Source organism: Cheilinus undulatus, linkage group 6 (assembly GCF_018320785.1).
Source record: "Cheilinus undulatus linkage group 6, ASM1832078v1, whole genome shotgun sequence".
NCBI classification, from domain to species: Eukaryota; Metazoa; Chordata; class Actinopteri; order Labriformes; family Labridae; genus Cheilinus; species Cheilinus undulatus.
This window is the reverse complement of record NC_054870.1, coordinates 31246973-31262054: the sequence shown is the minus strand read 5'-3', so window position 1 is coordinate 31262054 and position 15082 is coordinate 31246973. Positions and strand designations below refer to the sequence as shown.

Here is a 15082-nt window from a genome sequence, read left to right as displayed (position 1 = left end):
ATAACTTCATTTTTGAAATACACTCATCTTTATAAACTGTGGCAAAAATTAAAATAAAATGAAATTGAGCTCAATTTGCAAGAAGACAGCATCTTTATAAAAAAAATAAACTATTTACAGTAGTGAAATCAAATCTCTTAGTGTGCCAGATACTTCTGAGCATACATGTGTTTGCAGAAGACCATGTTGAAACAATAACAAGTGCTACCTGTGACCTGCAAGGAAACAATGTGATTATTGTCCAGATTATATTGTATTATATTTTTTTATGTGTGCATTTTGTACTAAATTTCTGCAAAAGAAGGAAGAATATTTCTGGAAGGAAAGAGAACTCTGGAACACATTGAATGTGAGATATGTTAGTGTTACTCCTCTGGTTTTATATGCAAAAAGAATTATTTCTCTATCTCATTTGTTTACAATTCAAACTGCTGTTAAAAAATAGTAGGTAAGCATTTGGCAGATGCATCTTTAGCTGCAATCACAGCACTGAGTCTGTGTGGATAGGTCTCAATCAGGCTTGCACATTTGAACACTGCAATTTTACTCCATTCTTCTTTGCAAAACTATTGAAGCTGTGTCAGGATGCACAGGGATCGAGCATGAACAGCCCTTTTTAAGTCCAGCCACAAATTCTCTATTGGATTGAGGTCTGGGCTTGGACTTACCCACTCCAGAACACTCACCTTGTTGTCTTTAAACCATTTCCATGTAGCTTTTGCAGAATGCTACGGGTTATAGTCTTGCTGGAAAATAAATCTTCTCTCAAGCCATAGTTCTCTTGCAAACTGAATAAGATCATCCTCCAGGACTTTTCTATAATATGCCGCATTCATGTTACCCTTTACCTTTACAAGCCTTCCAGGGCTGGCTGCTGAGAAGCATCCCCACAGCATGATGCTGCCACCACTGTGCTTCACAGTGGGGATGGTGTCTGTGGTGATGTGCTGTGTCTTTTCTGATTGCCAAAAAGCACCATCTTGGTCTCATCAGACCAAAGAACTTTCTCCTACTTGGCCATGGAGTCTCCCACATAACTTTTGGTGAACTCTAGTTGAGTTTAAAATATGTTTTCTTCAACAGTGTTTTTATCTTTATCTTCAGTTGTATATGGAGTCTCTCTCAACTCAGCTGCTGAAGCTTGTAACTCCTTCAGAGTAGTCATAGGTGTCTTGGTGACCTCTCACACTCATCTCCTTCTTGCACGATCACTCAGTTTGGCCTGATCTAGGCTGATTTAGACATGTGCCATATTCCTTCTATTTCTTGATGATGAATTTAACTGAACTCTGTAGGATTTTAAGTGCCTTTGGGTGTTTTTGTATCCATCCCCTGACTTATACTTTTCAATAACCTTTTCTCTGAGTTTCTTAGGGTGTTCTTTTGTCTTCCTGGTTTAATGGTAGCCAGGAATACTGATTAACCAGTGTCTGGACCTTCCAGACACAGGTGTCTTTATACTACAATTATTTGCGACACATTCACTGCACTCAGGTGATCGTTATTTCACTAATTGTGAGACTACTAGCACCTATTGGCTGGACATCTGTTGAATGAGGTCAGGCACTTTAAAGGGGGTGAATATTAACAATATTAAATATGTTTTTGCTTAGAAAGTAAAGAGGTTTTTTGCATTTTTGTCAAAAAGCCAAATTATATTGACCACTATTGATTTATAAAAATCAATAAAGGATAAAAACATCCAAGGGGGTGAATACTTTATTTTATTTCTAAGTCTTTAAAGGGGTGGCATGATGGAAAGAGGGTCAAGAAATCTTTCATCTAATTCCCCAAAGATAAAAGTTGCAATACAATATTATGGTGATTGTAGCAGAATCAGATTGTTATATTATTACCTCTTCAACCTGAATAGGAGTTGAGATTGAGTAAAATCCTAGTATAAAGATAAAAAGGACCTAAACTTCAAAATTAATGTATTATAAACTGAAAGTGAAAATGTGTCAATAAATGTATTGAATAACTTATGAAAGCAAGTGAAACTAGGCACCAACATTGATCCTAGGATGGATCAATAATATTGATATTGTATCATAGGCGCTGTGTAATCCACTCTCCACCCCCTCCCCTCCTCAGATTCCTACACTCTGTCCCCTACATGCACTATATCTGGTTTGAACTGGTCTGGAGCAACATGTCAGTGCAATTCCAGTGTAGTGCACAATTAACTGAGCCTCCCTTGTTCTTTTTCCTCTAAAATTTTTCAGGCAGAAGGGGATTAAGGAGCCTAAATCTTTGCTGTAAGACCCTTCCTGGCAGCAGACCTCAACTATGGGAAAAAAAGGATCAAAAGTCCTGCAGGGCCAGTTTAACCTTTTGGTCTGTTCTCGTCATCCCTCCCCCCGACCCTCACTCTGCTCCTTGTCCTTTCATCTCCTCTACTTACTTCTCTTTGAATTCCTCTTTCCACTCATTCTTCTCTGTTTTCCCCCTTCTATTAAGTGTTTCTGGCCTGGGGTTATGAGAATGGGTGCAATCACAAGGTGATGATATAATTTTTATGATGCTGCGACAGAGCCACCGTAGCCTCTGCTTTCACACAACAGTTTGAATGGGGCAAATGATCAAACAAGATAAACATTTGGCTGTGAAAAGACTATGGTCAATTGAATATCATCAACTTGTGTGTTTCTTCTCCAATTGAAAAAAAAACTAATGTTAAGTCAAAGGGTTAAGCAACATCTAGAGGGCTTTAAAGGCATTTAATTCACCTGTTTCCTTGGTAACATTGATTATTTTTACCCCTCTACGTGACGAAATGCTCTCTGACATTACTGTTAGACTAAACTCTACTATACTTAAACTCTATCCTATGGTCACGTGTTGCCCCCCTGTAGGAATTCCCTCAGGCTATAGTTAACCTGCAGCATGGCAGACTATCATACTGCTGCTTGTTTGTGTACCCATTAAATATTCCTCCTTGTTCATCAAACTGTAGTTTTCTATTGACGTGGGAGCCAGTGAAGTTTTAATTTAAGAGCCGTGTGCTTGCATGCTTTCTAATTAAAAGCTCACCAGGGAGAGGACTCCAGGCAGTAGTGCGCCCTGCCGGTGCTGTGTGGTGTTGTTACCGTCCATCAACCGGTTCAGACTGGACTGATGGCAATATTAACAACGTGCCTTATGAACAGGAGCTCTCACTTCCACCCAACCCCCATCGTTAGTTGGCCCACTCCAGCCCCCAACTTTTAGTGTGACCAGGTAGAAGTATCAGACGAGTTAATAAAGAAGAACTTCAACTGGAATTTAAACTACATTCGTTTTCATTGTTTAACTTTTTATGCCTCATGTGTGATTCCCGGCCCGGAAATAACACAGGTGATCTGTTTCCAGTTTGAGCATGTGATCGCGCGCGTCGACGTTTCCTCGTTGACATTTAAAATTAATTTAAACACTAAATTCTTTTAGTATTAGTATCTTTCAGTATATAAATAGGCAAGCTTTAGACCCATAGGGCCACCAGCGCAACATCCCTGCGTGCTGCTGAGCGCTCCAGGCGCGCAAGAGGAAGCAGCGTTCTTCCTCCCGTCTCTGCGTTCAAGCTGCTGCTGGACCAGCAAGAACAGCTTTGAACCGGTTTTCTCGCCGGCTACAAAGCAGTATGAAACGGATGCACAATGCGCATTGTTGATGCAGAGTGCTCTGCTGACACACAGACGTCGCAGGATCCCGTCCAGAAAGAGCAGAGCCTACATAAGAGGCTTTATTTGCTAACAGAAATACCGTAAAGAGGGATTTTTAAAGGGAAACCATCCTCCATGGAAAGTTCCTGTAGAGCGCGCAGCTGTGCCGAATCCTGCTGCTGTTTTTGTAGATGCTGAGGTGAGTGTCGCATGTTTTTAACGAAATAACCAGTTTAATGTGTCCGTATCTGTGCTGAAGTTAAAGGATGTAATATTAAGGTAACATTTACGAAGTGTCATTTGTAAGCACAGAATATATAATTTTTTTCCTCCGTCTCTCTCTCTCTCCTTTCCTCTCCTCTCTCTCTCTCTCATCACAACCTGATTAGAATCTAGTAAATGTCTTCAGGATTATTTTCTGACATTTTATTGAAAAATTAGCTAATTTACTGTCAAAATCCAGCAAAGCAGCTGTGTAAACAAAGAAATTTAAGACGCCTCTCAGACTCCCCCAAACAAGAAACCTCACTACAAACAAAGTGTGACTGGGGGGGAGGAGGGGGTTAAAGCTGCCGCAGTGATGTATAAAGTTGCCCTGCTCTATGAATTATTTATCGTGGAGGTCTGAAAACTTAGGTCAGCATACAAGAGGAGACTTTCCCTAGTGTCTTTTAAGATTGAGAGCTGAATCATGAAGAGGCAGGTTAAAGGTGCAGGAGGGGCACAGACAGAGCTTTTTCTTTTCCTGACTTTCTCCTCCTCTAAGGTGTGGTTATAGAGACAGCAACAAAAGGAACTGTTGGCAATGGGTGAGTTGCAGTCAGTCAGAGTTAAGGACCTCACACAGGTGAACTGCCTGTTCTCCCAGGCTGGTCGCTGCAGCAGCCTGACTTCATCAAGGCTTTGCGTATGTATAGGATGTAGAAGCCAGTGTAATTATGCTGCCATAGGCTATAATTAGAAAGAGCTCCAGTTGTCTTCTTGTTGCTGTGAAACTCACAAGTGCAGTGTTCTTCTGTTTTGTCTTTCCAGTTTACAGGAGCACTTCCTCTGTCGAAGCTGTAGCAGATCCCAGAGTGCAGCTGTAACATCAGCACCATGGCTCAGTCTACAAAAGTCCTGGATGGAGGCTGGGGATGGGCGATCGTGGTGGCCTCCTTTATGGCCCAGCTCTTGGCCTATGGATCACCCCAGTCTGTGGGCGTCCTGTACCCTGAGTGGCTGCATGCCTTCCAGGAGGGCAAAGGCATGACAGCCTGGGTGGGCTCTCTGGTGGCTGGAGTAGGACTAATAGCCAGTGAGTAGACATGGGTTGAATTTAATTCACTTTTTCTATTTAGAGCTTGATTGTTGAGAAGTGCACATTATGTAATTTTATTGCCATTATTATGTTTTGGCACTTAACGTCACCATGGGCAACATATCTACTAACATGACTTATTGAAGAGCAGATACTTTATCTATTTAGTGTTCAAAGTAGGGCACTAAACCTTCACCTTTATACCTGCCTCCATAAGATTTCCGTCTCATCCATCACAATAAATGATGCCACTGATAACAGAGCAGTCACAGTCACTTTTATCAAGTTTGGCTTACATCAAAAGAGGAAATGACATCTGTATCCGACTGATGTGCTGACCACAGCTACAAGTGTTACAGAGTTCTCCTTATTGTAATGATTCAGCAGAATGGGTAGAAAAAAACAATGACAAAGATGGGCACTTTGTGGCTCCCTGAGCCGAGTTGCTGTTATTGATTTTCTAGGAGAGCAAAGCAAGTGCAAGTCATTCATGTCATGAATGTCAAAGGATCACTTAGCCCTTAATCTAACCACAGAGGGAGAAAGAAGAGATAAATGGAGGGTCAGATTTGGAGAGAAACATGCCTAACTCTGACAGGGTTTGGGAAGTAAAAATCTTAATACAATCCTGCTTAAAACTAAGCTTTAATAAATAGGAATATGGGACTTATAGTGAGGCAGTAAGGCTGACTTGTAAAATTATAAAAACAAGATTAAATAAGAAAAAGGAAAAAAGCTAAAGAGACTAAATGACCTTCCAGTAATGCCTGAATGTTTTCATAAAAGAAATATCTCCCTGATTTTGTTTAGCAAACAGGAGAAAGGATAGATAGTAGTCTTGGATTACATTTCCATGTAAGACACAGCTACCCAAGCCTGGTTTCATGCTGTGTCCCTCCCCTCAAAGAGGGTGAGGTGAAAAATCATGACTGGACAGATCTGGCCGGGGGTCTGGCCAAGTCCTGGACACGTGTCCCAGCTGTCAGACAGCTGCAGCACTGCAGTTTCTGCTGCACTACAGCCGGGTCTTCCCCGTTTCTTTGATGGAAGGAAACTGTAAATGTCGCATGAGGGATGAGTCAAGCTACCTCAGGATATGGGAGTAATCAGCAGGCACAGAAAGAACCTACTGGGGTTTATTGCTCTGAGTCTATACATCATGTGCTTCTAGTGTTGAAATGGAAAAAGCTCATAAATATAGTCTGCTGTGTTTGATACTTTCACACATGGTAGACATGTAGATTCTTTTTCTTTTGTGTGATTTAAGTGAAATGAAAAACAACTTTTGAAGATTTAAACAATGAATCTTATTGTATGCAGGAAACAAAAAATAAGTCAACAACCTGACACTAGGCCTGTCAGGATTCTTGAGTGATGTGATAGCAGCTCTGACAGGTTGCCTGTTTGAACCTAATGTGTTGTGGCAGGGTCATGGTCAGACACAGCTGCGCTCTGCAAGATTGGGTTCTTTTTTCTTAGAACCTCTCTTATTCAAAATAACACATCACTATGCCTGACTTTCTCTTTTGTTTTCCTCTTCTTCCCTGTAAGGTCCTGTCTGCAGTGCCTGTGTGGACAACTTTGGGGCTCGTCCTGTGACCATCTTCAGTGGAGTGATGGTGGCAGGCGGCCTGATGCTCAGTGCCTTTGCTCCAAATGTCCAGTTCCTCATCTTCTCCTATGGGATCGTGGTTGGTAAGCAGACACTTAAAAGACCACCACTTCAGTGTAATTTACTCTAGCTGTACATATGACTTCATAGCTGAGACTCAGCTGTCAGACGACCCTCAGGTAAAGGCTTAGCTCTCGTAAATGAGAGGAAAAAAGTGTTTGATGTCACTCTGGTCATGGGTGTTAACTAAGCTTCTTATCCTTCTAACATATGAGAATCTCATGACACATTATATAATCATTTATAACAAGCAGGGGGGCACTTCAAGTCCAACTATTATGCAATAACAACAAAGGCTGACAATATCCTAAATAAAGTTAATGAATACCACTGCTACTGAACAGATATGTACAATCACAACAGGACAAGATATACGTCTGAGCGTTGTGTAATTTGTTCGACATTGTTGTTTGTATATATGCAGTGTTTTAGCCCGATTTCCATGTGACCCTTTATTGCCTCTGCACACTAACCAGTGTGCCGGTGTGGGCCTAAGCACCACCTGTTATTGCATATAAAGTGACAGCCAAGCTGAGCTTAATCCTGGTGAACTCCCTCACAGTCAGCAGTGCCTCTGCGCAGGCAGCACTGGAGAGGGGAAGCCATGCATATTTGAAGACAGTCATTTATTTTTAGAGTTGCCCTTAGATGATGGCTGCTGCTGTACATGCACGTGCAGCTTGTTTACTCATCATATGCTACTTTTGCACAAGAAACCTCATGCACTGTGACCTCAGAACTTTAAGGGAGAATGTAAACAAATCTTTCTAGTGATTTCCTAAGTATAGCCATTATACTGCCCATTTAACATCACATGACTTGGATTTTTTTCTATCAGAAAAAACAGCTATAACACATTTAAAAGATGTACTCTAGATTTAATCTGCAATCTTTTTTTATTTTTAGAACTGGTGAGCAGTGATCCTTTCCCCCAAGCTGATATAAATTCTCTTTTTGTCTGTCCTTGTCCTCTCTCCCACCAACAGGCCTGGGTTGTGGTCTTGTCTACGCAGCCACGTTGACCATCACCTGTCAATATTTTGACAAGAGACGCGGCCTTGCCCTCGGCATTGTCACCACAGGTACTGCCGTCCCCCTCTGAGCCTCCCCTGAGCTCACTGGGTGCACACCAGTTCTCCATGCTCACTTCTTTCATGTTTGAGCTGCTGGAAGCCTTGGGATGCTGAGGTAAACATCTGTAGAGTAGCAGAGGCAGAGTGGGCTCATAAGTAGGGACAGGGGCTGGTGACCAGGTCTGGCCAAGAGTCAGAACTTCAATGGTAACGTACTGGGAAGATTGCTAGGATGCTATGGGACTGTATGAGACTTTAATTATGCCTAGTGATTATCACTTTAGATCTACTGAGCTGTATCAGTGCTAAATCTCATTTGCTGATCTAGTTTTAGAATAGGTTCACTTCATAATTCATCAGTACATTGTGAAATCACTGCTCCAACTACAATCAGTGATTAGAGGGGAAGTCAAGTAAGAAATTTCAAGAAAAGAGGGTAGTAAAATAGTGTTATCCTCTAGTAAATAAAGTTATTCAAGTCACTCAGAAGTCTCATTTGGCACCCTCTAGTGTCAGTTTTGAAGAAGTGTGACCTTGGAACACAAGCTTGAGTATCACATAGACTACAAATGAGGCCCAATCCATCAGAAGAATTAGAAATTACCACACTCAAATAGAAAAGACTATAGAAGATACTGGCTTTGATAAGTCTGTCATTTTCTTACACTAACACTGAATTTCTGTTTTCCTCTGCCCTCACAGGAACAAGCGTTGGAGCCTTCATCTACGCCACCGCTCAGAATGAGCTGATCGTGTTGTACGGCCTAGACGGCTGCCTGCTGATCATCGGAGCTGTAGCGCTAAACCTCACAGCCTGTGCTGGCTTCATGAGGCCCCTGAACATGCCTGGGTACTACCTCAAGCAGAAGGCCGCACTGGAACGTAACACAGAGGAGCAACTCTTCGAGAAGCCTCCTTTGGATGACCTGAAAATCTCAACGGGATCCAAAACAACCACTCCAGAGAAAACTCTAATGATGAAAGAGTTGCTCATCACCATCGATTCAAAGGACATCCAGACAGAAAAGAAGAAAGGCAGCCTTATTGCTAGGTTGGCCATCATGAAGGTCATCAAAAAAAAACAGCAGGCTTACTCCAAGTACATGCACTCCATGTATGAAATCCTGCAGGACCAAGCCATGGTGGCCTTCTGCATCGCTGTCTTCCTGTTCAGCTTGGGAGCGTTCCCTCCTGTACTCTTTATAGAGGATGTGGCACAAAGTCAGGGACTCATTGAAGAAGTTAGTGTCATTCCTCTGGTATCAATAGGGGCCATTGCAACTTGTGTGGGTAAACTAGTGCTGGGCATCATGGTGGACATCAGGTGGATCAACAGCATCTATCTGTACGCCTTCACTATGTATGCAGGGGGTGTGTCACTTCTCCTCATCCCTATTACCAAGACTTACTTGGGACTGCAGATTCTGTCTGTTGTCATGGGTTTCTTCTCTGGAAACTGGTCTCTCACCTCGTATATCACTACAAAGATCGTTGGCTTGGACAGACTGACACAAGCCCACGGCATCCTCATGTTTTTTGGGGGATTTGGGATCATGCTTGGACCCCCTGTTGTAGGTAAGTAGTCTTCTTTGCAGCACTGGCAATTATCTGTTAGATTGAAAATGTACAGATTTACTTTAACAGGAGATAAATCCTGTTATAAGGTCAGGGTTTCAGACCATTTCAGAAATCATGATGTTAAATCAGGCAAGCAGGCAGGGCCAGGCCAGGGGCATGTCATCTTCAATAAAAAGCAGCCTGGTATTATTAAACTGACTGCTGTTATCTTTCAGGAAACCTTGCAGACTGCACTCACAGTGTCTGTTTTTCTCATCACTTTCCAGGGTGGTTCTTTGACTTCACACAATCATATGACTTGGCGTTCTACTTCAGTGGGAGCTGTGTGTTACTCGGAGCATGCATTCTCACTCTGCTCACCCTTCCCTGCTGGAACAGGAAGCACTCTGAGAACAACAGACCAGATGTCCTCTACACCAGCAACTGTGACAAAGTTGCCTCTGTAGCTTGATTTTGAGTATGCACCATAAGGACTCCAATCTCATCCCTATTGCCTCGCAGCTGCTGAGAAACTGTACCTACACCACCTTAGGAGGAGTTTTGTTCCTTTGACTATAAAGGGTCTCCCCCTTATTTCTGCTGCCAGGTTCTAATATACCAAAACATTTGCCAGAGGTTTTGAAATACAGGCCTTTCCTCTGTAATTTGCCTGCATTTCTCAGGTTCCACTGCAGATCTTTTCAAAAGTTTGATATGATGCCTGTGTTTTTTTAATTATTGCCTCATTTTACGAGGTCAACTGATCAATACTGTTCGACTCCCCAGTTCTACATTACATTTTTAGAAATACCTGTTTTCACCTCACTGTAGCGCTGAAAGATACATGGTGCCGTTATTAAGACTGGGAAGAGACAAAGAAATGTCAGGTGTTTATGTAACACATTGACAGTATTTCAAATCACTGTACAAATGCACAAAAATCTCCCAGGAACCTTACTAGAACCGAATACAGGGATAGAATAAAGAGGGAGCCTTTTTTGATAAATGTAATTTTAGTAAGACATTTTTATTTTAAATTTTGGATTGAAAATGTATCTTAATGAAACCACTATGTATCTTACCAAAGCATCAACGATAGCCAATGCCTGTCATCACACATGCCTGTTGGAACAATACAAAGCCTTGCTTTATAGATAATTTTTGTTTTCAAGTGCATTGACTCAGTTTCTACTTTTTTAGAAATGGTTTGAGTTTCACATACCTCTTATTCTGGATCGCACAAAGACTTTAATTACAAATGTCATGCTAATTCAAAACCATGTAAAAACACTTAAGAGGTCCTACTGTATTTCCAACCTTGAAAGCATGTTGATTCTCTTTGTGGCATGATAATCATGACCTCTGGTATTCATTTTGACCAGGCCGGTCCTTTTCTATCATGATGTGTGTGTGCATATTTGTTTGTTTGTATGTTGTGTGTGTAGGTGTCTGCACACGCATGTTTGCATACGTGCACAGGTTTGTATGTGTGCATTGTTTGATAAACTTTTGTATTAGCCCTAGTTTGTTAAGTCCTATGTGCTTGTGACTTTTATATTCACAAAACCAGCCATAGAGCTGTTAAGAACTGTCTTGTTTATGTTGATTATTGTGGTCATAATTGTAACGAACATCGCAATAGGCAATTAGAATCACTTGAATGTTGAATAGACCACAACAAATGTATTTTTAAAGTTCCAGTTTCAGGTGTGAAGGCAGTCATTGCTGGATCATGGCTTTTTGTGTTTGTAGAGGCTATTTTACAAGGTGCAGATGAAGTACAAATAGTACTGACCTAGAAGTGACAGTATGTTTGGCTGTCACCTGTTAGCCACTGTTATTTTTTATGCCAGTATTATAATATTTAAATGTGTTTTCTGTTCTTTTATTTTATTTAAAAAGTGCCAATAAAATATATTGGGATGAATGGTAATGAGAGTCAAGATTTTTAAAATACCTTTATGATGGACTTTGTATCCCCAGGATTTCAGGAGTAGTACTCATTCCAGGACAGATTTTGTACTAAACTTTAGACCACCTTCATCCATGATAATTCCCGCAGTGCTGATACTCAGTACAATATCTTGATCTTAGGTGTGACATTACTTTTATACAACAGCTAACCATATTATTAAAGAAAGAAAGTAAAACCCCTCCAATTCCAAGTTATTTTGCTCCACCAGTTGAGTGAGCCACATTGTAATAACTCCCAGTGATGTGCTCTATATCTGCACTTATGGAATGTCCAATCAGCATACTCGACTGAGACAAACTACTTTACAACTAAACATAACCTACCATTGAGTAGAAATGTAAAGCTTGCTGCGCAGCCTTTGAGGGGGACATGAGACAAACTACTCCAAAGGAAAAAAGAACATACGTACCTGTGCAGGTCTGCCCATAGAATTGGCTGGGCCCCTGAAAAACCCAGAGAATGGGCCCTCCCCAGTTGTGAATTATTGATAGTATCAGTGCATATGTGTTGGATCAGTGGCATTGGTGCTAGCATCCTGGCAAACAGGTGCTTTATTTTGGATATGAAAAGTGTGTGAACCTGTTACTGGGTTCCGGTGTTAAAATTATGTATTTGTGCTACTTTTTGACCCCTCCACAAATTTTCTGCCCATTTTTGCCACTACTTTTTGCCACTTTTATCCCATTTTGCCATTGTCACACCCATTATTACCAGTTTTAATCACTATTTGTTACTGTTATTGCAACTTCAAACCCATTTTTGCCATTTCCCATCCATTTTCCACTTTTTGATACTTTTTACTCAGTTTTGCTGTTTGTCACCATTTCTTGACACCCATTAACCCATTTTTGCCACTTTCAGCCCATTAACACTACTGTTTTGCCACTTCTTTTTGGCATGTTTATCCAATTTTATGCCACATTACGCCACTTTCAACTGATTTTTGCCATTATCCATCCATTTTCTCAACTTGTTTTCATCACTTTAAACCCATTTTTGTTGTATTCCACCCTTTCTTGCCACATTTAACCCATTTGCCTCTGTAAAGCCATATATGTTGCTTGTTTGCCACTTTACACCAAATTTTGCCTCTTCTTTTGGTAATAATTATCCCTCTTTTTTGCCATTTTTCCCCCTCAATGCCCATTGTGCCACTTTTAACCAATTTTTGCAGTTTTCCATCCATTTACCCAACTTCTTTTTATCATTTTAAACCCCTTTTTTGCTGTTTTTGTTCATTCTCGCCACTAATAACCCATCTTACAATTTCTTTTTGGCACTTCAACCTCATTTTTGCCCATTCAACCAACTTTTTACCACTTAATGCCCCATTATTAAACCCTTTTTACCGCTGTCCTTTCCAAATGAAACCCGCTTTACAATTTTCCAACCGTTTTCCCACTTTTTTCCACTTTTAACCCAATATTGCCACTTATTGCCCATAAATGCGAATGTTTTGCCTCTTTTTTCACCACTTCTTTTTGTCCCTTTTATTCAATATACTGTCCTTAACCAATTTTTGATACTTTTTACCTATTTTTTGCAACTATTAACCTATTTTTGCCGCTATTCACCTTTTTCCTACTTTATGGCCGCCTTTTACCTGTTTTCAACTTCAAATCTTAACCCATTTTGCCATTTATTGCCCTCTTTTTACAGTTATGTCATTATTTTCCATTGAAGTATTCTCAGTTTCTTTTACTCTATTTTCATTGTTTTTTTTTTTTTGTTTGTTTGTTTTTCTTTTTCTTTTTTTTAAACTTTGATAAGAGTGGTTATTATTGTGGTAATATTACCCCCCAGCTCTCCCCTTTATCCACCGTTATGAACGTCGTTGTACCTGTGAACCGTTTCCACACCGTATGGATAAAATTACCTACATTTCTTCAACGTCCCTACGCTCGATCTTTTCTGCCTCCCATTCACATCACTATGGTTACATGTTTGTCACGTGACTAGCAACATAAACAAATTTCCTGGGAGCTAACATAACGGTGGGACGAAGCTAACCTTCCTCCATTTTTAAGAGCTAAGTTTTTTCTCCCTTCTTACGCCTACGCTGAAATGCGGAGACGATGGCTGTTTTCTTCTTTTCTTGTGCAGGGCTCAAAGATAGTTTCTGAGAGCGAAGCGCCCTAAGGAAGAACGAAATACACGTCTAAACGTTAAAATGGAGAGCTGCCTCGGTCCGCTACACTGAAACATGGGAGCAAGCGCCTCAATATCACTCTGTGTAAGTGAAACTGTGAGTAGCACTCCTAGACTGAAAGAAGCTAGGCTGCTAGCTTTTACCATCCATAGCGTTTCAGTCTTACCAACTCTGTTTCTAGCTACTTTGTGTTGCTAGGGTAGAATATCTGTTGAAGGGGGGCTCTATCACAGTTTCAGCAACAAGTCCTTACAGAGACACTTTGTAACGCATGCTGTCGCTTTAAACTGTACATTAGGTCCTGGACGTTAAGTTTCATATACCTGAATAAGTCTACAGTTTAGTGCTTCTTCAAAAGAATATTCATCATCAGGTCTAAGTATACTTAAAAAAATATGGACTAGACCATTTTAGCATGAACATTAAACTATGCTGACACACGCAGCCACAGTAGAGGAGTAATTGAGGTGACTGACCCACTCCTCTACATGACCTCTGACCATGCAGAGTGACCCATCTTCAGTGCGAATCCTGAGGCCCAGCGCTAAGGTCAGCCCAGCTGCTCCTACCCTGGTTACAGAACCTGAATCCTCTGCCAGGTGTGTTTTTGGAGTTGCCTTGGAAACGCTGAAAGAGGATGGGCAGATGGTCTGTGGAATACCTCTTGTGTTAAGAGACATGGTGGAGTTCCTTGATAAGCATGGTGAGTTAGGCATATCTTTCCTATTATTTTGGTCTCCTCTACCTCCCTTATTCATTTGCTGTCTTTCTTGATGTTAGTTTTGATATACTTCATTTGCATTTGCACTGACTTAATTACCTTGTGTCTCTATAACAGGCATGCATCACAGAGGTCTGTTTCGTCTGTGTGGCTCTGCAGTGCGGACAAGGCAGATGAGGCACCGGTGGGACCAGGGAGAGAGGGTGGACCTTGAGCAGGAGAAGGATGTCCCCACTGTGGCTTCCCTCCTCAAACTCTTCTTTAGGGAGTTACCAACCCCCATAGTACCAGAACCACAGCGCAAAGAGCTGATTCAGACACTCACAGGTACTAGGAAATTATTTGAGGAAAAAGCTTAAAAATCAAATTCATTATAATTGTTGGCAGAATTAAATGAATGCTGTTATCAAAGAGATTTCTTGAGATTTAAGCTTTTCAAGGCACCTCTTTACCCTACTCAGTATATCAGGATAACTATGTGCCCTATTTAGAAGCTAAAGTAAAAACTTTCAAGTGCTGAGACAGGAGATTGACAGACTTATGAAAGTGTCACTGAAGGCCTGATGTTGGCAGGTGTCTGCCAGACTGAAGTGCACCTCAGCAAGAGTCAGCCTTGCATTTCAGTGACACGTAGAGTGTGCATGTCCTCAAGCATTTCTAATCTATGAACCCGAGGACTGTGAGGTTAATTGCTAAAAGTGCCAATTCAGGACAGCAGTGCATTTTGTTCAGTTGCAAACTTAAATCAAAACTAGTGATTGAAACTAATTTTTTCAAGTAATGTTTGGTGTTTTTCTTTCTTTTTAGGTTGTTCAGATAAGGAAGATATGAACCAGCCTCTGAGGGAAAATCTTAACCACCTCCCAGATGACAACTTTATTGTTTTATCTTACCTTATCCACTTTCTGTCCAGGGTGGCCGCTCACAGCAAATCAAACCACATGCCTGTGGAAAATCTGGCAACCATCTTTGGGCCTTGTTTGTTTCAGTAAGT

At 41.1% G+C, this 15082-nt stretch overlaps 2 protein-coding genes across 5 annotated transcripts in view; both read left to right on the top strand.

The window, feature by feature from the left end:
* Window positions 1–3298: 3298 nt before the first annotated feature.
* LOC121510603 (monocarboxylate transporter 9-like) lies at window positions 3299–11161 on the top strand. Of its 2 annotated transcripts, none has more exons than XM_041788715.1 (6): window positions 3299–3840; window positions 4674–4938; window positions 6493–6636; window positions 7600–7695; window positions 8389–9261; window positions 9531–11161. In XM_041788715.1, exons 2-6 carry the CDS (start codon window positions 4740–4742, stop codon window positions 9713–9715), a joined length of 1497 nt encoding a protein of 498 aa, XP_041644649.1. In that variant the 5' UTR covers window positions 3299–3840; window positions 4674–4739; the 3' UTR covers window positions 9716–11161. The 2 variants fall into 2 exon arrangements, with proteins under 2 accessions (XP_041644649.1, XP_041644650.1); XM_041788716.1 differs by lacking the exon at window positions 3299–3840 and adding an exon at window positions 4465–4548.
* A 2043-nt stretch (window positions 11162–13204) lies between these two features.
* LOC121511111 (protein FAM13B-like) overlaps window positions 13205–15082 on the top strand; it is a 31169-nt gene continuing 29291 nt past the window's right edge. Inside the window, exons 1-4 of one of the 3 annotated variants that reach the window (XM_041789667.1) lie at window positions 13205–13451; window positions 13875–14070; window positions 14248–14415; window positions 14896–15076. In XM_041789667.1, the coding sequence (XP_041645601.1) occupies window positions 13422–13451; window positions 13875–14070; window positions 14248–14415; window positions 14896–15076 (575 nt within the window). In that variant the 5' untranslated portion in view covers window positions 13205–13421. Of the gene's footprint in view, window positions 13452–13874; window positions 14071–14205; window positions 14416–14895; window positions 15077–15082 lie in introns of those variants that run through there. The other 2 variants (XM_041789666.1, XM_041789668.1) reach the window with 2 other exon arrangements.

Bases quoted from the DNA above. Each gene is read 5' to 3' on its own strand.
- LOC121510603 (XM_041788715.1), top strand. From the start codon at position 4,740: ATGGCTCAGTCTACAAAAGTCCTGGATGGAGGCTGGGGATGGGCGATC. The intron at 6,637-7,599 runs GTAAGCAGACAC...TCCCACCAACAG, and splicing joins CTCCTATGGGATCGTGGTTG to GCCTGGGTTGTGGTCTTGTC. The intron at 7,696-8,388 runs GTACTGCCGTCC...CTGCCCTCACAG, and splicing joins CCTCGGCATTGTCACCACAG to GAACAAGCGTTGGAGCCTTC.